Source organism: Phodopus roborovskii, unplaced genomic scaffold, assembly GCF_943737965.1.
Source record: "Phodopus roborovskii unplaced genomic scaffold, PHOROB, whole genome shotgun sequence".
In the NCBI taxonomy this organism is placed as follows: domain Eukaryota; kingdom Metazoa; phylum Chordata; class Mammalia; order Rodentia; family Cricetidae; genus Phodopus; species Phodopus roborovskii.
The window spans coordinates 2,469,885-2,494,609 of NW_026126514.1; the positions used below are offsets into that span (position 1 = coordinate 2,469,885).

Below are 24,725 nucleotides of genomic sequence, written 5' to 3' on the forward strand. Positions count from 1 at the left end.
ATGCATGTAGAGATCAGAAGAGGGTGTTGAATCCTTGGAGCTGGACTTACAGGTGATTATTTTGAGTGGCCTGAAGTTGGTGCTGGGAACTGAACTCAGGTCCTCTGGAAGAGCAGCAACAGCTATTAACCATGTAACCTCCTGATTTTCTTTTTAGGAAGCCATTGGGCATATGTTCTTGAAACCTACAACTTTTGGGAACAATCTATTGAAAACATGCCAGCACATTCCTATTTTTTTTTTAATACCAGGAAATTCGGAACCTTTGAGGCTGTAGAGAAGGCTCAGTGGTTAAGGGCACACATAGCTCTTTTTTTTTTTTTTGTTTGAGACAGGCTTTCTCTGTGGCTTTGTAGCCTGTCCTGGAACTAGCTCTTGTAGACCAGGCTGGCCTTGAACTCACAGAGATCCTCCTGCCTCTGCCTCCTGAGTGCATGTGCCACCAATGCCTGGCTATACACATAGCTCTTTCAGAAGCACTGAGTTCAGCTCCCAGCATCCACACTGGCACTAACACCAGTTCCATGGGACCCAAAGCCTCCTTCTGGCCACAGTGGGCACCTATACTCACATACACATATAGACACAGCAGGCACACACGTATACATATTTAACAGAGCAAACAAAACTATGGAATGCTGGAAGTGGTAGCATACTTCTGTAATGTCAGACTTGGGGGTAAGGCAGGAGTTCCAAGCCAGCCTAGGATACATACTGAGATCCTGCCACAAAACAACGCCCTTCTCCCATCAATCAACCCCCCCCCTCCCCAAGAGCTGAGGACTGAACCCAGAGCCGTGTTTGTAACCTTATAAAATACCTAGTTTCATTAATGATGTCACTAACAACCAGCAAAGAATGAGGTGGCAGTCACCTCACCAGGAGCAGGCAGACAGTAAGGTACAACTCAAGGATAAGCCCTCTAGTACTATAAGCTCTTTTGCTGACCTAAAATCAGATGGAACCTGTCAGTGTAGACATCCTCTGGCGACTTGACTGCAGCCCCAGACGACGATGAGCCCTGACACATGGAAGTCGGAGTTACAGGCCTTGAGAGATTGGCAGCTCCTTCGTCCGGGTCAGTGAAGCCTGTGCTGGTGAGCCACAGTGCTGCGGCGTGCAGGATGAGTGCCCAGGAGCTGTGGTAATGCAGCTTTGCATTTTCGCTGGTCTCTGCTGTGTAGAAAGCACCACCTGCCAGAGGAGGAAGCAGTCAGTGGGCACTGAAGACACAACCTCCCAGTGTGCTCTCTTTCACAGGTAAAGGGTGTTGCTAACCTCAGTTGTTCACAAAGTGCATTCATAACCCCTCTAGGCAGCTCCCACCCCCCAGACCAGTGCTTTCTGACTTTATCAGCACAGAGGTGCTGTCTGTTCCTGGGCTCGACATATATGGACCTTTTCTCTGGTTTGCTTGTCTGTGACTCATCTTACTGTGCCCCACATTGCTGGTCATTTGCTCATGTTGCTAAGCTATCAATATTCTGTTACTAACGTCAGATTTCTCCTGGGGTGATGTCTGTTGGGTGTTGACTTAAGTTTCTGTCCTGCCTGGTCCCACAGCTATTTAGTCCCAAATAAACACACAGACACACAGACACAAACAGACAGACAGACAGACAGACAGACAGATACACACACACACACACACACACACACACACACACGGGGTGGGGGTAGGGGAGAGAGAGGAAAATACAACTAAAAAATTAGAGAAAGGATTGTTAAGATGGCTCTGTGACTTGTCATAAAAGTTGAGGACCTGAATTCAGATCCCCAAACCCATGTAATACTGGATGTGGTAGCTCACACATCTGCAATCCCAGAGCTCCTATGGGGAGACAGGAGACTAAGACAGGAACACAGGAGAACTCCCAGTAACTTGTGGGTCAGCCAGGAGAGATCCTGGCTCAAGGTGGGAAGGTGAGGAACATGTCAACATCTGAGGTTCTACTCTAGCCCTGCACATGTGCCAAGGCGTCTGCCTACACAGAGGTCAGAACACAAATTTCAGGCATCAGCTCACTCCTTTCACTATGGGGTCACAGGAACTAACTCAGGTCATGAGGCTTGGTGGCATTATGCCATCTCGCTGGCCTTGATGTTTAATTCTTTTGTGTGTTTCTATGTGTGTATCATTCCTTAGGTACTAGCCACCTCATGCTTTCCCAGACAGATCTCTCCTCAGCTTGGAACTCCCCAAGTTGGATAGGTGAGTCAGCTTGTGAGCCTCAGGGAATCTGCCTGTGGCTGCCTCCCCAGAGCTGGTGTCAAGTGCTCTGGCCTGGCCTTTTCTATGTGGATTCTTAAAGGCATCAGGTCCCCATGCATACAAGATAAACTCTTTGCTAACTAAGCCTGCTGCTCAGCCCAGTTTCTTCACCTTTAGGCAGTTGACTATAAAATGTTTTAAAACAAACAGTATGCACATGTTTAAAATGAGTACTGACATATATTATCCAGTCCCAAAGTTGACATTAACATTTTGCCTTGTTTTCTTCAACCTCTTCCCTAAGTAGATCAGATAACAAAGAAGTGGTAATAGTGTCAAGATATTCTGAGAGGACACAAAGATTAAGAGTGGCTACCCACTGTCTAACACATACAGCACAGTAATCCTTGTAGTCAGAAGATAGATCCCTACCTCTACTTACAAAATAAGTCTCATTAATGTTCAATTAACAGATAAAGCTACAAAGCTTATAGGTATTTATGATCTTAAGTTAAAAACATTGTCAGGTAATACATAAAATCACAAGCGACTGGCTGTATTAATTAAGCGTGTGTGCGTGCACACACACACGACTGTGAGAAAGTATGTGTAGGACATGTATATGTACCAGAACATACATATGAAGATCTAAGAAGAAGCTGGGAGATGGCTCCGTGGAGCACCTACTATGCAAATATAAGGGCTGGACTTCCATCCCTAGACACAAACAGAAAGGATGCGTGGACGTGGTGGCTGCCTGCAATCTTAGCACTCAAGAGGTGGATTTCTGGGGCAAAGTGGCCAGCTACACCAGCAGAAATGGTGAGTACTAGGTTTAGTATCCTATCTTGTGAGGACAGATGACTATGACCTGGGGAATTAAAAACTTCTGGTTGTCAAAAAAAAAAAAAAAAACCTGTGTCCTTTAATCCCAGGCACAGGCAGGTGAGTCACAGTGAGTTCAAACCTTCTTACCTTCAACAGGAAGTTGGGAGGCAAACTCTGCAGGCAAAGTTAAGAGAGCAAAATCTTGAAGTGCAGCAAGCCAGAGTCTGCTTAGTGTGCCCAGGTCTGCACTGACTAAGTCAAGAAGACCATCAGTCGGAGGGGACCCACTTCTCATACTGTCTTCTGGTTTGATAGCAGTCTTCAAAGTTTGTTTGTGACTTCTATGTCTTTGTACAGCAATAATGTAGACCTGTTAACAGTTTGTAAGTAGAAGAAAAATATTGTGTTTGGTGAAACAATACAATGTTTTCAAGCTTTTCCTCAAGACGTAGGCTTGCCTTTGAGAACATCCAACTTGAAATGCACTGTGGTATCACTAAGGCATATAGGGCTGGAGAGATGGCTCAGCGGTTAAGAGCATTTGCTGCTCTTCCAGAGGTCCTGAGTTCAGGTCTCAACACTCACATCAAGTGGCTCACCGCTGCCTGTAAGGTGAGTGAGCAGATCCCATGGCCTCTTCTGGCATCTACCACATACATTGGCAGCACACACTCAAAACATACTCACAACATATAACTAGTAAAAATTATTAAAGAAAGAAAAAAAGAAGGCATGTATGTATAAACATACAGATTGTAGAAAGATAAAAAAAAATCATCTCTGGGGAGGAAGAAGAGATGGCTTAGCAATTAAAGAGTACTGGCTGCTCTTGCAGAGGACCTGGGTTCAATTCCTAGCACCTGGCACATGGTAACTTACATGTAACTCCAGTACCATAGTATCTGATGCCCTGTTCTGACCCCTACAAACAGGCACGTATACAGTGTACACTTACACATGCAGGCAAAACGTTCATACCCATAAGATAATTAAGTAAATAACTCTAAGAAGAAATAAAAAATAATCCCTTGAGATGTCTCAGAGACCATAAATACTGGAAAACATCCTGCCACTATGTACTTTGATAGCCATGGCAGCTACAAACGACAGAACTCTAGGTTATTCTAATAATTCACCTCACCAGCTAGCTGCAGACAGACAGACATTTTACAACGAACTGTGGGCACTGAAAATACACTTAGCTAAATTACCACCAAACCACTATAAAAAGGTTTACTTAAATAGATTCATGGAGTAAAGAATAACTTTAGTTCTATAACTCTAAAACCTGAAAGAGCTGACTTTGAAACAAAACAAATGAAAACCCTCTGAAATATATATGTTGTGTTAGGTCAAAATAATGGCAAAATTGGAAATTTAAATCAGTTTCTATACACAGCAGAGTATGAACACTCAAATACTTTACTACAGTTATGCTAATATGCTTGATTATAGGGTCCCTGTTATTGCCCTGACTTCTTAAGACAGATACACAGAATACACACTGTATTATTTTTCCCTTAGTCTTGAATTCTAAATGTATCTGACTCCAGGGACTTCAGACAGGGATTAGGGACCTCTATTACACAGAACATGTTGATCAGTTGTTATCTGAGGGGACACTAAGAGAAGGTAATGCATTTAATGAAAAATAAGGAGATTTAAATTACAAATAACACCCTTTGAATAGAAAGTTTTATTTGAAAATGATGTTTTCTTTTTGGTTTTTTTTTTTTTTTTTGTCTTTTAAATACAAGGTTTCTTTATGTAGCCCTGGCTGACCTTGAACTCAGAGAAATCTACCTGCCTCTGCCTCCCAAATGCTTACACAGTTTCTTTAATTCATAACTGTTCCTGCTTGACTCTTTAGACTGCTTGCTCAATGTCAATTAATATATAAAAAAATTCTCGCTTGGAATTCTTTGGTTTACCTTGAAAATGGACTGTTACTTAGTACCATGACACAGTTGGTGATGTTAGCATTTGAGAGGTGGAGGAAAGAGAATCACAATTTCACTGCCAGCCTCAGCTACATGGGAGGACCTTGCCTCAAAAACAAAACAAACAAACAAAAAAGAGAACAAAACACCTCTCCAGCTCCGCAAAAAACAACCAGCAGGGTGTTGGCGGAGCATGCCTTTGATTCCAGCACTTGGGAGGCAGAGGCAGGTGATCTCTCTGTGAGTTCAAGGCCAGCCTGGTCTACAAAGGGAGTTCCAGGACAGCCAGGACTGCATAGAATAACCCTGTCTCCAACCCTCACCCCACCAAAACAAAACAAAACACCCCAAAACCAACCAACCAACCAACCAACCAACCAACCAACCAACCAAAAAAAAACCCCAAAATTTAAGGAAAGCTAGAGAATGGCTGAGAGTTACAGGCCTTACCTATCACACCTGGTTCAATCAAGAACCTGGGTTCAATCCTTGACAAACACATACTAACAAAACCCTCCCCTGCCAAAAGTACTTCTGTATAATTGTATCTGCAACCTGCAGTGTTTATGGTGTCTAATATCTCCCATAATTCCCATGGTCAACGAAGAGCCCCAACCTCTGCCCAGGCTTTCAGCACAGCCAAGATCTCCATGGTGGAAGCACTTTCGTTATACAGGGGGCTGAGGGCTTCTTTTCCAGCCTGTACTTTTGTTAGCGACGAGACAAGCAGCTGATGAACTCTGCGGAGGTCACTGAGGTCACTTACAACTCCACTTGCTATCCACGCACTGCAGACCTGATTTTAAGAAGACCAAAAGTTAGATTTAAAAATTCTGTTGTTCTTCTTAGTGAGTTTAGCAGAGCCCACCCAAATCTCAGGAACCTAGCCACGGAAATAATTTTTTTAAACCATTCATTTTATTTTTTATGTACTTAATGTATTTATGTACATTGATGTTTTGCCTGTATGACAGTGTCAGATCCCCTGGTACTGGAGTTACAGACAGTTGTGAGCTGCTATGAAATGAACCCAGGTCCTCTGGAAGAGCAGACAGTGCTCTTAATCACTGAGCCATCTCCCTAGAAATACTTTTTTTTTTTTAGTGTTTTTCTTCTTTTCTTTTTAAATCTTTTTAGTTTTTAAACCAAGAAGCAGACAAAGACTCAAAAGCCAGGACTTCAAAATTGAACAGAGGGCTGGAGAGATGGCTCAGAGATTAAGAACACTTGCTACTCTTCCAGAGGTCCTGAGTTCAATTTCCAGCAACCATATGGTGGCTCACAACCATCTATAATGAGATCTGGTGCCCTCTAATGGCATATATATGCATAATAAATCTTAAAAAAAAAAAAAAAAAGAACAGAGACTAAGGCTGAAGAAAGAAAACAGTGTCCTTTAGTGTATAAGATGAAGAATGTGAGATATCAATATGCATAAATTAAACTATGCATTAATATGTTTTAAATAGCATTCCAATCTTGAGTATCTTATCTCATTACTTAAAATTAAGAAAACTGTGTGGTTAACTGATATGACTTAGTTAAAAGACAAAGACTTAACATTTAGAACCCACAGAAAGCTGGGTATGGTGGTGCATGCCTTTAGTCTCAGCAGGGATCTTTGTGAGGCTAGCCTTGTCTACATAGCAAGTTCCAGGTCACCCAGAACTATACAGTGAGATCCTGTCTCAAAACAAAACAAAACAAGGTTTTATTTTTATTTTTTTGCAGTGCTAGGGATTGGACCTAGAGTCTCAAGTATGCCAGGCAAGTGTTTTTAACTGAGCTATACTCCTATAAGAAAGATTTTGGTCTTTCTAGTGATGGTTTACTTTTATTTAAAAAACAAATCAAGACTACCACAAAAAGCAGCAATATATATTTGCAATGCAGTGGCTTATGCCTATATCCCTGCAGTAGAGAGGCAGAGGCAATTGGATCAGGAGTTTCAGGACAGATTTGGCTAGTTTAAGGCCAGCCAGGGCTATAACAGTTCCAGTCCCTGAAAAGCAAAAGGGAAGCTAGATATGTTAGTAGATGCCTTTAATTTCAGCACTCAGGAGGCAGAGGCAGGAAGATCTCTGTGAGTTTGAGGCCAGAATGACTACATAGTAAGCCCAAGTCAGTCAGGGCTGCAGAGTGGGATCCTGTTTCTAAACTAACCAACCAACAAACCCACCACAACACAAAACCAAAGGGGTAAAATCTGCCATGCCTAAAGCTTACTACATTTTTAGGGATTCTGTGCTTTTCTAGATGCCATGGTAGCTCTCTTACTAGAGAAAAATATTTTTTGCCCTTGTCCATATACAGCTTTTCTTGGACTTCCTAGTTTTATTTGCAAAGGCAGTAAGTTAGGAAAAGCTGCACTTTCTACTGACAGGGAGTACAAATCCATTCTTGTGACTCTGGGAGGAGGCAGAAAACCACAGTCCTAATCAGTCACCACACAATGGGGGGGCAACTCACTTGCTATGGCCAAGGTGTCCAGGAGCAGTGGCTGGTACTGGAGCACTACATGCATTTTCTAAGTGTTACAGATTTATTGATACAGAACCCTGTTACCATGTCTTTTCTTTTTTTTTTTTTTCCCCCAAGACAGGATTTCTCTGTGTAGCCTTGGTTGTCCTGGAACTCACTCTGTAGACCAGGCTGGCCTCAAAGTCACAGAGATCCACCTTCCCCTGAGTGCTGGGATTAGAGGGGTGAACCACCACACACAGCTGTGGCAGTGTTTGTAATAGGAACAGAAGAAACACTGACAAGCTCACCAATATAAACTATTGTTGTAACAGGGGCTCTCACAGACTGGAACACCATGGGTAAAAAGCAGGGCTGTTCCCAAATGTCAAAAGGAGAGGAAAAAGGCGTGCTGATATGACTGTGTCGGTAAGGAAGAACCTTGAGACTGCAGCTCAGTGTGCAGCGCAGGCTGGCTTTGAACTCACGGAAGCTTCCTGACCCCCACCTCCCCAAGTGCCTGTCTAAGGCTGTCACTTAAGCTGTGACTTTGTATCTACTTACCTGGCAAGCTTTGGCAGTGATATCAGGTGGTGTCTCTGAAGTGAAGGCTGGTCTAAGAGCTGCTCCAACCTGACAAGGAATCACATGATTCAACAAACATCAACAAGGGAGCATGGCTTTAACCTGATGGAAATCATCCATTAGGGATAGGCTTCATGGACCATTATTTCAGTCTGTCCTGTGTGGCAGCACATTCTGCCTCCAGGGAAGCTCCCTCTCTACCCCCCACCCCCAGTCTGCAGAGTTGCTGTGCAGCTAGTAACTGGCTCCAGGGAACCACACCAGGTACTCAAATCTCAAGACTTTTGCTTGTAAAGACCTGAGTGTGGGAAGAATCAACTTGTTACCAATCAGAGAGGTGGGGGGAGGGGTGTTCAGAGTAAAGTCATTGTGGAGAATCCCCCATTTTCTTGCCAAACTGTGTTTTTTTGTGCCTGTAGTTCTGCAAGGGCAGAAACATAAGAGCTTGGCCTGACCAAGCTGTTACAGTATGTTCCAATATGGTGTTTCCATGTACTTTGGCCCCTTCCTTTGGCTATATCCCCATGCATACAATGGCTTTGTTTGCTGGGAAGAAGAGATAGAGCTGGCCAACCACCTAGGGAACTGTTCTAGTGGGTTTTCTTATTTCTAAGCGTCACAAACTGCCTGTCAATCAATAGATACATTACAAGATAGGTGGTTTTACTTCCATCCCTGGACAATTAAACACAGTTAGAAAAAATCATAAAACCAGGAATAAAACTGGGTCCTTTCCTAAATCTAGAAAAAACTCCTGAAGGAGATTGCATGCAGCATTCTAATCTAGGAGTAATGAAGGTAAAGCATGTATGCAGCCTGATTACTGTTATGTAGCTAAGTCAGACATTTTGCAAAAGATTTTCCTAATAAAGATTTCTATTCCTGTAAATTAAAAAGGTTTTAATTATAAAAAAAACCCTTAACAGTGTAAGCTACTGTTTTAAATATATAATTTTTCTTTTACTTGAGGCTTTATAAAATTCTAGTTATTAGATTTGTTCTACAAATACATGTATTTTCTGTGCACTGATGTTAAGGGCCATGGGCTAGAAGAGTGAGTCTTTATGACACGATTTCACAACTTTTATCAGTGTTGTTTAATAGTAATTAGAACCAGGAGAGTTCTAACAGATATTGCTTACATTGGCTTGATATTGTTCCAGAATAACATGACCTGGAAATTCTGGCTCTGCAATATCTGCAAATCGTCGGATAACAACCAAGAGTGTGTCCAGGCCAGACAAACGGAGCTGGTCACTGTGGTCTGTAGCAGCCATAAAAGCCATTCGAATTAGGTCAGCAAGATGGAGCACCAAAAAATCATCTAGAAGACAAAATAAAATTCTTGCTTGAAAACTACTAGACAAAATGTATATTCAGATTGGCTATACCAATATTTTGATTTAAAAAGTTTTTAAAAAATTACATTTACTAATGTGTGTGTACATGTGTTTTAGTTCATTTTATTATTTAACAGCTTGTTGGGTACACTGCAAGAAGGTAGGTTTGTACAACTAGAATAAGACCTGTCAATACTATAGCTTTATTTTTAAAATGAAAACCCAAGCAGTCAGCACTCTGTTTCCATCATCTGGCTAGTCCACTCCTATGCCACTTACTTCTTGAATCACTTTTTTTCATTTCTTGTGCTAAAGCAATGTCAAAATGGGCGCTGTTTGCATTTTCACACTGGTCAATTATTCTACAGACGCAGTCAGCAGCAAAGACTCTGGTGGCCCATCGAGGATTACTGAAAGGGTGTGGTTTTCCATCACTTCTGCTGGTCAAAACCGAGGCATCATCACCTCTATCTCCTTCTTCCTCTTGCATTGTATCTATGCAAGTTACAGCTGCAAAATCTTTAACAAGGGAAAACATAAGTAATTACAACTAATTGGAAGACACAGCTATTAAAGAACACAAAACACAACTCCATACACCTTTATAGTAACATAAAATAGGTCTCATAACAGCTGGCAACAGTATTGGTTGTCACTCTGATTTCCACACACATGTACTTATACATGTGTACTCCCATCATCACCATCACACACATACACTCACACACACATACACTCTCACATACACACCAATAACAATAATGATGATGAGGATAAAATTACTACATACTGTTATAATGATCAATCCCTACATGAAGATGGTTGTTCTTAATACGATTCAACAATAAGGCTGTCTCTTATTGATCATTAACTTTTTTTTTTTCCTGAGACAGGGTCAGTGCTGGCTGGTTTTGAACTCCTAGAGATCTGCTTGCCTTTGCCTGAAGACCTTAGGGATTAAAGACATATGCCATCATAACTACATCTGTTAACTTGTTAGCCTCATAAACTAAATGGAACTAATGTCATAAAATCAACCAACCTATTATTCTTAAACTATTTTGTATCTTATATTTTCAACTTTTTTTTTTTTGTTTTTGGTGTGTGTTAGAATAGCAAAGAACTCACTAAGAAAGTTTCATCAACGAATACACATTGAATAAGAAGTCTGCAAACCAGAAAAGGTGATGCACACCTTTTCTCTTTGCACTAAAGGCAGAGACAGGCAGATGAGTACAGGGCCAGTCTTATCAATAGAGAGTTGCAGGTCAGCCAGGGTTACATAGTAAGACACTATCTTAAAACACAAAAAAAAAAAAAAAAAAAAAAAAAGTCTACAGAGATTGAAAGATATTTTCCTAATAAAAAAGGATGGAGTGAAAGTACAGAGTATTAATAAAAAGAAACCCCAACCCCCAAAACAAATAAACAACAAAACAAACCCCAAAAGTGTAATGACAGACTAAACCAGACCTGCAGGATCAAAAGAGGTCAAGGTAGAATACAGGCATCTAAAGAAACCACCAGAGGTTTCTTTATACCAGAGGAACCATACAGAACAAACGCAGGCTGCAGTGTACATGGGTGCCCACTCACCCCTCACACAGCGCCAAGCGCAGCCTGCTAGAACCAGACTTAGAACTTCAGCTTTCTGTGTCACTGTGCCAGCAATTTGCTCCCTAAGTATTCTTTTCACCTGAGTCCGCATTTTTTTAATGTCCACTCTTACACACGTGTGGGGATAGGAGCCCCTGTCCACTGTCAGCAAAGGTAAGAACAGATAGGTGCCATGGAAATTAACATGTAAGTTTCTTAAAAAGCTAGAAGAGCACACTCCAGATGACCCAGCTACACCACTCCCAGCCATATACCTGAAGGACTCAATGTCTTGCCACAGAGGTTCCTGACCATCCATGCTCACCGCTGCTGTCAGCCTAGCTATTTGTTAACTGATGAATGGGTAAGAAAAATGTGGTATATATACACAATGGGGTTTTATTCAGCTGGAAAGAAAAATGAAATTATGAAATCTTCAGGAAGATAGAATTAACTAAAACCCAAAAATGGAGGGCACACCTGTGTGGGATTTCTATTTAATTTGAAGAAGAAATATCTACCTATAATTCAGATCTTTGAGGTAGGAAGATATGCTTTTCTTTAGTCCAGATCTAATCTGGGCCATGTCTTCTGCTGGCAGCCTATGTAAGGACATGGAAAATGGAGGCTTTTGCTCTTTGCCTGCAGGTTCTCACCTTGCTAGCAAGTCCATTTCTTCACTGGCATTAGAGCCTACTTCTTTGGGATTCCAGCATATATTGTAGACCAGCTGAGATATCCAGACTCACAGACTGAGCAACTACTGGATTCTTGGACTACTGGTTCACAGGTTGCAATTGTTGGATTAGTTAGACCACAGCCTGTAAATCTTTCTAGTAAATCCCCTTTCTAGATATACATATAGATTCATTCTATAAGTTATGTGGACAGGCTAATTTAAGAAAAACTGGCTACAAACAAGCCAAACTAAGGCTGGGCATTTATAAGAAAGAATAATTCTCCATGTGATTTAGTTGGGATCTGGGTGGCAGGTCCCCCAAAGACTAAAGAGTAAAACAAACAAAAAATTCCAACAACCACAATTAGATGTTGGTGCTGTTAATTTGTTGTACAGTGCAAGACCTCAGCATCACAGAATGAAAACTATGGTAACTTTTCTATTATGTTGATATGTAGCAACCTCTCAATCATTTATAGTATGTGCAAAGAAATGGTATAACTATGTGATGGTTTGAAAGAAAATGGTTCCTACATGCCCACAGAGAGGGGCACTATTAGGTGGTATGGTCTTATTGGAGTAGGTGTGGTCTTGTCAGAGGAATTGTGTCACCATAGGAGAAGGCTTGGAGATCTCATACGCTCAAGCTATATCCAGTGTAGCAGTCTCCTGCAGCTTGTGGATCAAGATGTGGAACTCTCAGCTCCTTCTCTAGTACCATGCCTGCCTGTGTACTGCCATGTTCCCAGTAGACTAAACCTCTGAACTGTAAGCCAGCCCCAATTAAATATTTTCCTTTATAGGAGTTGCTATGTGCATGGTATCTCTTCAAGGCAATAAAACCCTAAGAGAAACTATAAGTTATGCTGTTTATACTGTAACTGCATTTTATTTGGTTCATTATAGAAGAACCGTGCATGGTGGTGTATTCCCATAACACTGTATGTGGGAGGTGGAGGCAGGTGAGGAGTTCAAGTTCATTCTGGGCCACATAGATTAAAGCCTGCCTGCAGAACATAAAATTCTGCTTAAAAGCAAAAAAAAAAAAAAAAAAAAGCTGCTAGGCAGTTTTAACCCAGCACCAGGAGAGAGCTCTGAGTTTGAGGCCAGCCTGCTTTTCCAGGACAGTGAAGGCTACACAGAGAAACACTGTTTCGAAAAACAAACCAAAAAAAAAAAAAAAAAAAAAAAAAAAAAAAATGTCAACTGTGGTGGTACATACCTTTAATCCAAGCATTTGGTAGACAAAACCAGGCAGATCTCTGTGAGACCAGCCTACATCTTAAAACTTTCTCAAAACAAAACAAAAAACAGGCAGAACAAGAGCTGGAGAGAAGGCTAAGCAGTTTGAGCACATGCTACTTTTGCATAGGGTCTAAGTTTGCTTACCAGCACCCATATGGTGGCTCACTACCACATGTAACCCCAGCTCTAGGGAACTCAATGCCTTTTTCTGGACTTGGAGAGCACTGTATTCATATGTGCACAAATCACCACACAGTCACATATACATAGTTTTTCAAAAAGACAAGAAAGAATTGTCACAGAAAAAAATTATATTTAAGACGAAGGAAAAAAAAAAAAAAAAACAAAACCTAATCATTACATTTATGTTGTGTAAATTCCAAAGAATTCTAAAAAGATATAGAAGTAGAATCTTCATTTGAAGAAAGCAATGGCCACACAATAATTACAAATAAACAGGTAAGTGAACCAGTTGTCAATGGTTCTACATTTCTTCTGATTTTACTGTTGTAACCGGCGATTCCCAGTACTCACCAGCCGATGCAGCAAGCACATCTTTACAAAGCTTTAACCAAAGGGAGAGCTTTTCCACTGCCATAGATGTCAGCATATGATGTAGAGTCTCTCTGATATCCTGGCATAGGCGTTTGTCTGTTTCTTTATCTAGTAAGGCCAGCAGTGCCCCTTCAAGGCCCACTTCTCTGATGTTAGCATCTGGCGAGAAGAAAGCAGATGATGTAAGTAACACAGGGAACAGAACTGCTACATGAGAAACACACATGTTCAGTGGTCACTAAACACAATCAATGTACTTTAAAGATAAGCCTAGATATTTCCCCTAATATACTGAAGTTGAGATTAATTCACAGTCAACTTCTGGGATTATTTACAATTCTGCATAGCCATTAAAAATAAAAAAAAAGGAAACTTATTAAATCTTTTATGAGTTCATGATATCAGGTCATCTGGAAAATTCAGTGGATAATGCTTGCTGATAAGCTTGACAACCCTGAGACCCAGATGATGGAAAGGGCAGGACCAGCTGACTACTATGACCTCACATGTGTGCAAGCCCACACACAATAAATAAATGCAATGAAAAATTTAAGATGTTGTTAATGTTACCTCAGTTAGATAAACATTATCTAATTAATGTTCAATGCAGCAATGCAGAATGTATACATACACTTTTGTATTGGAATTCGATTTTCAGTCTACGGTTAAATTCAAATCAATAAACATGACCAATACATTTCCTTGTTCTAGTAAACAGGCTCTGATTTGTTGTTGGGTGTCAATGGGGAATGAATCTGGGCTAAGCTTTGAACTTGAGATCCTCCTGCTTCAGTCTCCCAAGCAGGCAAATTACAGGCCTGTACCACCAAACCCAGCTAAAGGGTCTAAAGAGTTAAAAAAATATTACATCTAGTAGTAAGGTGTTATTACTGGAGTGTCAAAATTTGTTAGAAATGATACTGCTTCTTGGCCTTTTAGATCAGATGAAACAGAAAGCTAGAAAGAAAGAAAAAAAAAAAAATACCTACCACTGTCAGTAACACAAGGAAAGGATTTTCATGAATGACTGTTAATGCCTTTTAGAAAATAGTTTGAGCTGGGCAGTGGTGGTGCACTCCTTTAATCCCAGCACTTGGGAGGCAGAGGCAGGTGGATCTCTGTGAGTTTGAGACCGGCCTGGTCTACAAGAGCTAGTTCCAGGACAGGCTCTAAAACCACAGAGAAATCCTGTCTCAAAAAAAAAAAAAAAAAAAAAAAAAAAAAAAGAAAATAGTTTGACAATATTTATTAAAATCATCAATTCAGAGTATTTTATTCGCTCATTTATTAGGTACATGTTCCCGCATGATTTTATGTATAGTAAGTATATGGGCGCAAAAGATGGGAGGCCAAACGAGGGCGTCAGAGTCCCTGGAACTAGAGTTACGGTGGCTGCGACCCATCATATGGGTGCTGAGAATGGAACCTGGTCCTCCCCAAGTCAGTCTGAAACATCTCTGTAGCCCCCACAAATTTTTAAGAGAGAACTGGTCGGATTGTTTAAATAGTAGTCCTTTACGTGATGACTATGTATGTGTATACAACATGCTGTGACCATATTGCCAGTCCCTTCTTTTCTTCCTGAGTTTTGCTCACTAATAGTTGCCTTCCTGCCAGGTAGTGGAACACACCTCTAATCCCAGTTCTCAGGAGGAAGAGGCTGGTGGGTCTCTGGGAGTTTGAGGTCAGCCTGGTCTACAGAGGGAGTTCCAGGACAGTCAGAGCTGTTACACAGAGAAACCCTGTCTTGAAAAACAACAAAAACAAAGTTTCTACTTCTGTGTGAAAAACTCAATACTTCTTCTTCTTCTTTTTTTTTTTTTAATATTTATTTATTATGTTTGTCTCACAAGAGAAAAGGGCACCAGCTCTCATTATAGATGCCTATGATTGATGGGAATTGAACTCAGGTCCTCTGGAAGAGCAGTTGGTGCTCTTAAGCTCTAAGCTATCTCTCCAGCTACATATCTCAACACTTCTAAAAACATGTTTACATCACCAAAACCTAAAGAAATAGATACAGATAATGTTGGTTATAAACAAAAATTGAAAAGTTCCTTTGGGGAAAGGTCTTGATGGTTAGTACCAAATTATTGTACTAACAGTCATGTTGGGTAACCTAAGCCAGCAGTTTTTCCAAAATGTAAGATATATTTTTTTAAACTTTTTGAGCATTTCATATATGCTGCCCTAGTTAGGGTTATTGTTGTGATGAAACACCATGACCAACACAAGTTAGGAAGGAAAGGGTTTACCTGGCTTCTACATCACTATTTATCACTGAAGGAAGTAAGGACAGGAACTCAAACAGGGCAGGAACCTGGAGGCAGGAGCTGATGTAGAGGCCATGGAGGGGAGCTGCTCACTGGCTTGCTCAGTCTGATTTCTTGTAGCATCCTGGACCATTAGCCCAGGGATGGCACCGCCCACAATGGGTGGAGCCCCCAATTAAGAAAATGCTCTATAGGTTTTCACACAGCCGGATTTTATGGAGATAATTTCTCATTCGAGGTCTCCCTCCTCTCAGGTGACTTCAGCTTGTGACAAGCTGATGTAAAACTGGCCAGCACACACACACACACACACACACACACAATGATTTTGATTATGCTCAGCCTCTCACTCTTCCTCCTAATTCCTTCTGATCTACCTTCCTCCAGCACAAACGTTTTAATAGGATAACCTACACAGGAAATTCTTTGACATGATAATACATTATATGCCTGACAGCTTTAGGCTGAGAAGCTTTGCAAAAGCTGTGACTTTGGAAATTATACATACAAGAATATGGCAACATTGTGCCTTATAGTCAAAATTACAGGACCGTTTGAATTTCTTTTATCAGTTTTTAAAGGGAGGGATATGGGTCAGGAATGTGGCTTAGTGATAGAGCACTTGTCTAGAATGCCTGAGTCTCTGGCTTCTACTCTTAGCACAGTACAAACTAAAACTGGATATATATTTAAATTTTACTGGGGTACAGAAATGGCTCTGTAGTTCAGAGCATTTGCCACTCTTCTAGAGGACCTGGGTTTGTTCCCAACCACCTCTGATTCTACTGCCAAGGAGTCCAATGTCTTCTGAACCCTTCAGGCACCTGCACCTACATGTGCAAACACCTAAATGCAGGCATACAATTATACATATAATTAAAAAAGAAAAAACACAATTTTTACTAAGCAATGTTGAATTCTGCTCTACAATGGAGAAGGAACAAAAAAAATCTTTTAACATGTAGCAGGATATATCTACATTTTATTAAAATGTTATTTTGGAGGAAGGCACACACATACGAAAAATTACTTTAGGACTAAATGACTATATCCTGTATCTTTTACAAATGCTTTAAATGTTTGTCTGCTTAGTGGTATTTGGGCACAACTGAATATTTGTGGCAGGCAAAGGACAATTTGTGGGATCAAACTCAGGTCATCAAGCTTGATGGCAAGTATCTTTTGCTCAGACATACTGCTGCGGTGAGTAGGATCCTTGAACTATCAATGAAAGGCTGTAAAAACAACTCCTGGAAACACAGCTTGCTAGACTTTGACTCCCAGATTTCAAGTTCATAGCTGTGGTAAGAACTAATAGGCATTTGTTGTTGTTGTTGTTGTTGACCCTAACTGCAGGGCTTTTATCTTTTTTAAAAATTAATTTATTTTTTACATTCCAATCCCTGTTCTCCCTCCCTCCTCTCCTCCCACTCCCATCTGCTCTTTGGAGAAAGTAAGGCCTCCCCTAGGAAGTCTACTAAGTCTGCTTCATCATCTTGCTGAGGTAGGACCAAGGCACATATCCAAACCCCACACCCAGTGTCTAGGCTGGGCAAGGTATCTCTCCATATAAAATGGGCTCCACTAAGTCAGTTTGTGCATTACTGTTAGACCTTGGACCCACAGCCAGTGGCCCCATATATTGTCCTGGTCACACCATTGTCACCCATATTAAGGGAGTGTAGTTTGGTCTTATGCAGATTCCCCATTTGCCAGACCTGAGTCAGTGATCTCTCACTAGCTTTGGGCAGCTGATTCTGTGGGTGTCCCTATCATGGTCTTGACTCCTTTGTTCATATTATTGCTCCTCCCTTCTAATAGGCATTTCTAACAAGTTCTCACATGGTATCTCTTCATAGCAATAGACACTCCGAGACACTCATCATTTAAAAAATTCATGTATGTATGGACATTCTTAATACTGAAAAGAAGAATCACCTGCAGCCAGGTCCCTGCTGTCACTGGCTAGCAGGACAGCATGCTCTGAAACTTCAGCGGCTTCTCTCTGCACCAGCTGCCGTAAACAAGCCAGAACTGCTCTTCTCAGCAACAGGTAGGGGCTACAAAGATTCCCCTGAAAGATGAGATTTGGGGAATGAAAGCTAAGATTCTTGGTGGCACTCAGTAGGTCTAACACATATAAGACTCTTGGTGGCACTCAGTACACAGTCACTGGACTTTCTCCTGATTCCATTTAATTCATTAGTAGGCTGGACACAATTTATCAAATACATTGAAACTATTTCAACTGTTCTATAACACACTTAAAATTACAACTAGAAACAGCTCAACAAATAATATGCGTACTAAATTATGTATTATATATACACAGAGACAAGCAAAAGTTTCGACAAAGTTAGAAGACAAAGAATTTGGATAAAAATAGTTTTAAGATAAAAGAAACAACTGAAAGGACTTACACATTGTACTCATGCAATTATGTTCATGGTTCTCTATGAAATGAACACAACTACAGTGATATAGGCAAAAAAGTGTACGGGTTCAGTGGGAAGCTCTAGACAGAAGCCTCAGTGTGAACCCTTCATCTATCAGTTGCTGTGTGAGCCTGAGCAAGATGTTTAGCCTCTCTGGATCTTAGCTTTCACAGAATTATTGCCAAGAGCTGGCCACAGGAGCCACAAACAGGGACACTCACAGACTCAGGGACTTACGGATATGACTCCTCCCAACAGTTATTTTACTCGGAAGATTATAGGGAAAGTATACTTTCAAATAAATTTCACACAGAAAAGTTATCAGAAACATTCTTTAAATAAATTATTTTTAAGAACTACTCATTTCTTTTTATTTTATATGCACTGGTGCTTTGCCTGCACATATGTCTGTGTGAGTGTGTTGGGTCTCCTGGAACTGGAGTTAAACACAGCTGTGACTGCCATGAGGGTGCTGGGAATTGATTGACCCGGGTCTCTGGTACAGCAGCCAGTGCCACTGAGCCACCTTTCTAGCTTCTCAAGAAAATTCTTTAGTAACACTAAAGAACAGCTACTTTTACATACATGCAACATATATTTACACATAATACAAGTAAATCACAATGGGTTTGGCAGCAGCTTTATCTATAGCAAATGATAAGCTTGGCAGTGTACTTCAAATAATTCTAAGTCAGAAGTCTCTGGATACAAATTCCTCATTTTTTTTTTCCTATGAGACAGAGTTTTTCTATGTAGCCTTGGGTGTCCTGGAACTAGCTCTGTAGAGCAGGCTGGCCTTGAACTGAGAGATCCATCTCTCCCTACCTCCTAAGTGCTGGGGTTAAAGGCATGCACCACAACCACCAGGCTAATTTTTGTTCTCTAAGTGGGAATTTTGCTATCTAGCCCAGGCTGTCCTTAAACTCACAATTTTCCTGTCTCAGCCTCCTGATTATAGACATATACTACCATGGATACAAAGTCTCACTTAATGATCTCCTAAGCAATATAAAATTTAGATATAAAATTTACTTTTCCTTTAACTAGGATAACAAAAACCAATTCGGTATGGCCTACAATAATTTATATATTTCTTTTGAGGAGTGGAAGAATGGAACCCAAGCCTCACATTCGTTTTCTACAGTGTTTCGCCTTAGCCCACACTACCCATTGCCACAATGACTGTCAAGTTAAAACTTGACAAACATGGCATAGCTATGATAGCGATCTGATGATTTGGTATATACGAGAAAAACAGGACCTGTAGAAGGTGAATTTGTTACAGAAAGTGAGGCTAAAGTCTAAGAAAAACAAAACAGGTGGCAGCAGGTATTGTCCACTGTATAAGGTAACACATGCAAGAAAGGGTGGGTTCTACATTTGTAAGCAGAAGATATTAGGTAGGTGAAACACAAGATGGGATCTGCTTTGTAAGTATGTTTTATTAGACACTCATGTTTCAAACTTAAAAGTGGAGGAGAAGAATGCAATTCACAGACTCCTCAAGGTAATGCTACCAGTCAGGTTTAAGACTTCTATTGTTAGGAACTAGTATATAGGATCACACAAAAGTTAACATATAAAGAGCAAGTTCTCAAGATTATTGGTGTAGTTAATATCAATGATTAAAAACAGCATTCTACGTGAAAAATTTAAATGAAAATGAATATTGTATTAGTTATTTTGATTAAAGTTTTACAAGGACGTAACACAAGGAAGGTGCAGCATTCATCAGTTAAACAATCCTTAAAAAAAGAAAAGCATGCTTAGAAATACTCTTCATGTGTTTGGTAAAAGAGGTTGGGGGCTGTCACACAGAGCAAATGGGAGGCTTCACATCTCTGTGTCATTCTCCAGCATGTCAACTGGGGAAAGGAATGTAGGCTGGGTTAAAGCAGGCAAACAAAGCAGGCAAAACACAGACATCAAATAAAGCCACAATTATAATTTCTTTCTGAAATGAATACATTAAATCAAAATACTGCAAAATTTAGTGCAAGGAGCAAGTGCACCAGCTGGAGAAGGTTAGGAAGGATTTGTTGACACCAGTATTAAATAAACACCAAGAAACATGCTATGCATACTGGATTGTGCATTAATGGTTAGCTTAAACACAGAGATGCAGAGGAAAACATCTGCAACCAAAAACAATACAAAAAAAACAGCACTGCAAACCTCAACAAAGTTAGGAGTCAGGGGTCAGGGACCTACCAACACAGAATTATCCAACAAGATCTCCTGCACAAAAAACAAATGACAGACTGGTCATGACAAAATCAAAAGATAAATATTAGGACGACTATGACAACAATCAGCTAATCGTTCAAATATAAAGGCTGAGAGTTATCCTTCAAATTGGCTTAGCTTCAGTCTAAAAGCATAGTTATAAACATTCTGTTTTCTAACTTGATAAGAGTTGAGCTAAGATCTTGAAAATAAATGAATTACAAATTTCAGGATGTAAAGAACCAGGCAAGGACTGAATTTCCACTTGACTAATGAGGCTTTCCCTGAAGCTCTTATTATGCCTCAGATCCAGAGCAGGCCCAGTAGATTATATCTGTGGGAGGAGCAAGCTGGGCTGTGCTTACAATAAACCTCAGCTCACATCAATTATAGATTTTTTTAAAATTTTAAAATAGAGTGCTCAGAAGTGCTAGTGTTGCTAAGTCCAAGTTCAGACAGAAGCGAGATAATGCGAAGGTTAGCAGGGAGCCTTTAATGTACGATTCTTGCCCAATGAAGACACACAAATTCTTTACTTAGGGAAATATTGTAAAATATAATAAACTCAATCTATTGATTTAGGATAAATTGCTAATCAAATTACTAAAACACTGTAGCATAATATAATGAAAACCATTTTAATATGATTTCTACTTTAAATGTAACAGATTTATGAGATCTTATATGTCAAGGATTAGTGGGTGTTAATCTTATCCTGTTTCTCAGTAAACGTCAGTAAGTGAGTTCACGTTATCTGGTAAGGAAACTTACTTTCCATTTAAATACAGCAGCACTACTATTTTCTTAAAGTCAGATCAACTTGCAATAGAATGGAATATTTTATTGAGTAACTGAGTTCTGCAAAAATTCTTCAAATGTAGAAATTACTATCTTGGGAGAAGTTGTCTTTGAGTGGTGAATATAAAATCTTTCCCCTTGCTGTTCCTCCTAACACACAACAGACTCAACTCATAGCTAACTATATCATGTTTTTAAGGTTTTATATGATAATTAGCATCAATAGTTAATATTATGCACTGCTTAAGACACATCAATGCTATTTCAATGTGTGGTTCATGTGTCACTATATCCAGCATCTGTGTGATCCTTGATTTAACAAATGAAGCAGCCCAGCTTGGAAGAGGTTATGGGAGATTACACAACTAGGAGTGATAAAAGGATGGCTATGGTCAAGCCATAAAACTTACAAGGGCAGTAATAAAATAATGAAGATGGCAACTGGGCAAGGAATTCAGGAGAGAGGAGATTACACTAAGTCATGACTACATTCAGTAAGTTGCTTGAGGCTGTGTCTTTAGACTATCTTTTCTTTTTTTTAATCAGACTATCTTTCAACGACTGGCTTTAATGATACAAACAACATTCTACAAAAGGTGGGATAATTTGACAGTTTTGGATGCATCTTTTAAGCTCTGAAATACTACTTATTTTGCCTTAAGCTTTAAAATTAAAGGCCTGCCTATTCATTTGTCCAACAGGTTAAGCATTGTGACACATCACCCACAACATTCATGCTGGTGAACTACACAATTAAGTTAAAAACAAAACAACAACAAACAACACCCCTCCACACCAACAACAAAAGAACCTACACATAACATTTTAGGTAGGTTTCCAATTTTGTGTTGGACCACATTTATAGATATACCAGAGCTCAATTTTTTGAGGCAAGTTTAGACAGATACTGGTCATGCCCAAGGAAAATCATAAAAGTGAAGATGGTTTATGAGTGACTTCATCAGAACTTTTGGTTGGCTGGCTTTATTTTTCTACATTTGTTAGATATATTATAAAGACCCTGATATTGATGTGTTAATACAAATGTTAAGAAAAGGCATTTTAATTTCTCATTCTGTCTCTGTGTGTGTGAGTGGGCATGCAAAAGCTGTGGAGATCATAAGACGGTTTCCAGTGTCCTATTCTACTACTTTGTGCCTGATACCCTTGAGACTCACTGAGCCTAGACTTTGATATTTCAATGTCATTGGCTGGCCTGCGAGCTTGCAGGAACTACCTGTCTCTACACCCTAGTTATAGCTATGCTTTTAAGTGGGTGCTGCGAGCTGAACTCATGTCCTCATGCTCACATAGTAAGCACCTTTACCCACTAAGCCATCTCCAAACTCATTTATCCATCTGTGCAGAACTTTTGACGGAATTAGAGGAGGAGAAAAAAAAATAGATAGGACCACAAGAAACACTTGCAGGTCCACCAGCAATTATATAGACACTCCGATAGTGTAAGTATTCAGTAAGTGTTCTGGTTCATGAATAAATTCTCCAGGATTTGGGGTCAACACTAATAGCAGATGAAAGTGGTCCTTCCCCTTGCTAAAACAGACTGAAAGAAAAGTCATACATACAGCACAATTTTTACATAGGCTGGAAAATAAACTGGAATAAATTGAAGTCTCAGAAACTAGGATCTCACTTATACTTTAATACTCACACAGAGGCAGCTGACCAGACTTGACAAGTTGACATGTCGTGGAGCAAACATGTGAAGCTGCTGAAGGCAAGAGATGGCCTGAGCCTGAACCAGGCAGCCTGGGTTGTCCTGCATCACGGCACAACCCAGCAGACACGAGGTCCTTAAGGTGGACACAGAAGTATTGTTACCTGAAATTATTAAAAGCCAGAGCTTTTAACAATTGGCCTATAAAACCATTAGTCTTTAAATATATATGAAGCTTTAAAGTTCATTAAGATCATTTTATAGATTTGTCAAAATAAAATCTGAGCAGAGATGGACTGGGACATGGGTCAGTGGTTAAGTATATGCTCAATATGTGGGAAGCCTTTGTACCTCTCACATGAGCGAGCAAGTGAGTGAGCGTGCCCCCCCCCCCACACTTACTTCAGGGGAAGGATAGTAAGGTGACATGCTTATAAATTATCTTGTTCTTAAAACTTTTTTAAAAATTTACTCTTGCTGGGCAGTGGTGATACACACCTTTAATCCCAGCATGGACAGGCGGATCTCTGTGAGTTCAAGACCAGCCTGGTCTATAGAGCAAGTTACAGGCCAGGCTTCAAAGCCAGAGAAATCCTGTCTCGAAAACCAAAATAAATAAATAAATTGCTCCTTACTTATTTTGTGTGTATGCGTGTAGGTGTGTGAGCATGCAGCAGCAAGTGTGTGGAGGTCAGTGTTCAACTTGGCAGGAGTTGGTTTTCTCTTCTTACCAAATGGATCTGAGGGCTCACACTCAGGTTGCTAAGTTTGGTGAGAAGTGCCTTTGCTTGCTGAGCCATCTCATCAGCCTAATTAGCTTGTTCTAACTGAAATGTTTATTAGAAGAATCCAAAACTATTTACAAGTGTTATTAAATATTCATGAAAAGTAAGATTTGGTAAAAAGTAGAACTAGGTATTGCCAATCAACTTAGCTCTGCTGGCATTATCTGAGGTTTATTTTCATATGTTATAATCATATACCAAATGATTTCAAGAGGTTTGACTCTTTGAAAGTTTGGATTTATTTATTTCTTGGAGAGCAGAGTTCTTTATGCTAGTGTACTTTATGTCTGCCACTTTAATTTTTTCAAGGTAGGAGACAACAGGCTGGCTGAACTGAAGTCTTCATTTAGCAAGACATAATGAACCCCTGTTACACGCTAAGCACAGAGACCAATACATGAACTTATCTCCATGTGTGTATCTTCCTGTAAAACACCACAAAAGCAACCTCTGCATACCTTGTAGCTCTGGACCTAATGTGGTAATAAGGGCGTTCAAGCATCGGCCAAGACTCTGGTGAACTTCGGCATGAGTTGGAGGCACATTTAACAACAACATGGTAATGAGGGACAGGGTAGGCTCCACATGTACGTGATAGAGTGCACCAGCAGAATCAATGGTCAGGGAGAGAGAGTGCAGTGCCCAGGTCTGTAAAGACAAAAAGGAAATAAACAGGCCACAGCTGCACCACAAAACATAAAAAAGCACTAAACTGCTCTTTGTTTAGCAAATTAAAAAGCATTGGAGCCGGGCTGTGGTGGTGCATGCCTTTGATCCCAGCACTCAAGAGGCAGGTGGATCTCCGTGAGTTTGAGGCCAGCCTGGTCTACAGAGGGAGTTTCAGGACAGCCAAGGTTTTATATATATACCACACAGAGAAACCTGTCTGGACAAAAAAAAAAGGAAAAGCATTGGGTATGTCACTACTAATTTGGAAAGAGTAAGTAAATTCTTTTAGGAACTACAGAGATGGCTCAGAGGTTAAGAGCACTAACTGCTCTTCTAGAGGTTCTGAGTTCAATTCCCAGCAACCATAGGGTGACTCACAACCTTCTGTAATGAGATCTGGTGTTCTTTTCTGGCATGCAGG

At 40.3% G+C, this 24,725-nt stretch overlaps 1 protein-coding gene across 2 annotated transcripts in view; it reads right to left on the bottom strand.

Moving 5' to 3' along the window:
* Heatr5a (HEAT repeat containing 5A) overlaps window positions 1-24,725 on the bottom strand; it is a 90,396-nt gene that overhangs the window by 23,185 nt on the left and 42,486 nt on the right. The window contains exons 19-29 of one of the 2 annotated variants that reach the window (XM_051195818.1): window positions 24,094-24,283; window positions 22,845-23,014; window positions 20,360-20,386; window positions 17,652-17,787; window positions 13,420-13,599; window positions 9,645-9,884; window positions 9,168-9,349; window positions 8,005-8,073; window positions 5,597-5,776; window positions 3,188-3,410; window positions 949-1,194 (exon numbers count right to left, since the gene is read on the bottom strand). In XM_051195818.1, coding sequence (XP_051051775.1) covers window positions 949-1,194; window positions 3,188-3,410; window positions 5,597-5,776; window positions 8,005-8,073; window positions 9,168-9,349; window positions 9,645-9,884; window positions 13,420-13,599; window positions 17,652-17,787; window positions 20,360-20,386; window positions 22,845-23,014; window positions 24,094-24,283 — 1,843 coding nt within the window. The remainder of the gene's footprint in view (window positions 1-948; window positions 1,195-3,187; window positions 3,411-5,596; window positions 5,777-8,004; window positions 8,074-9,167; window positions 9,350-9,644; window positions 9,885-13,419; window positions 13,600-17,651; window positions 17,788-20,359; window positions 20,387-22,844; window positions 23,015-24,093; window positions 24,284-24,725) is intronic. The other variant, XM_051195820.1, reaches the window with a different exon arrangement.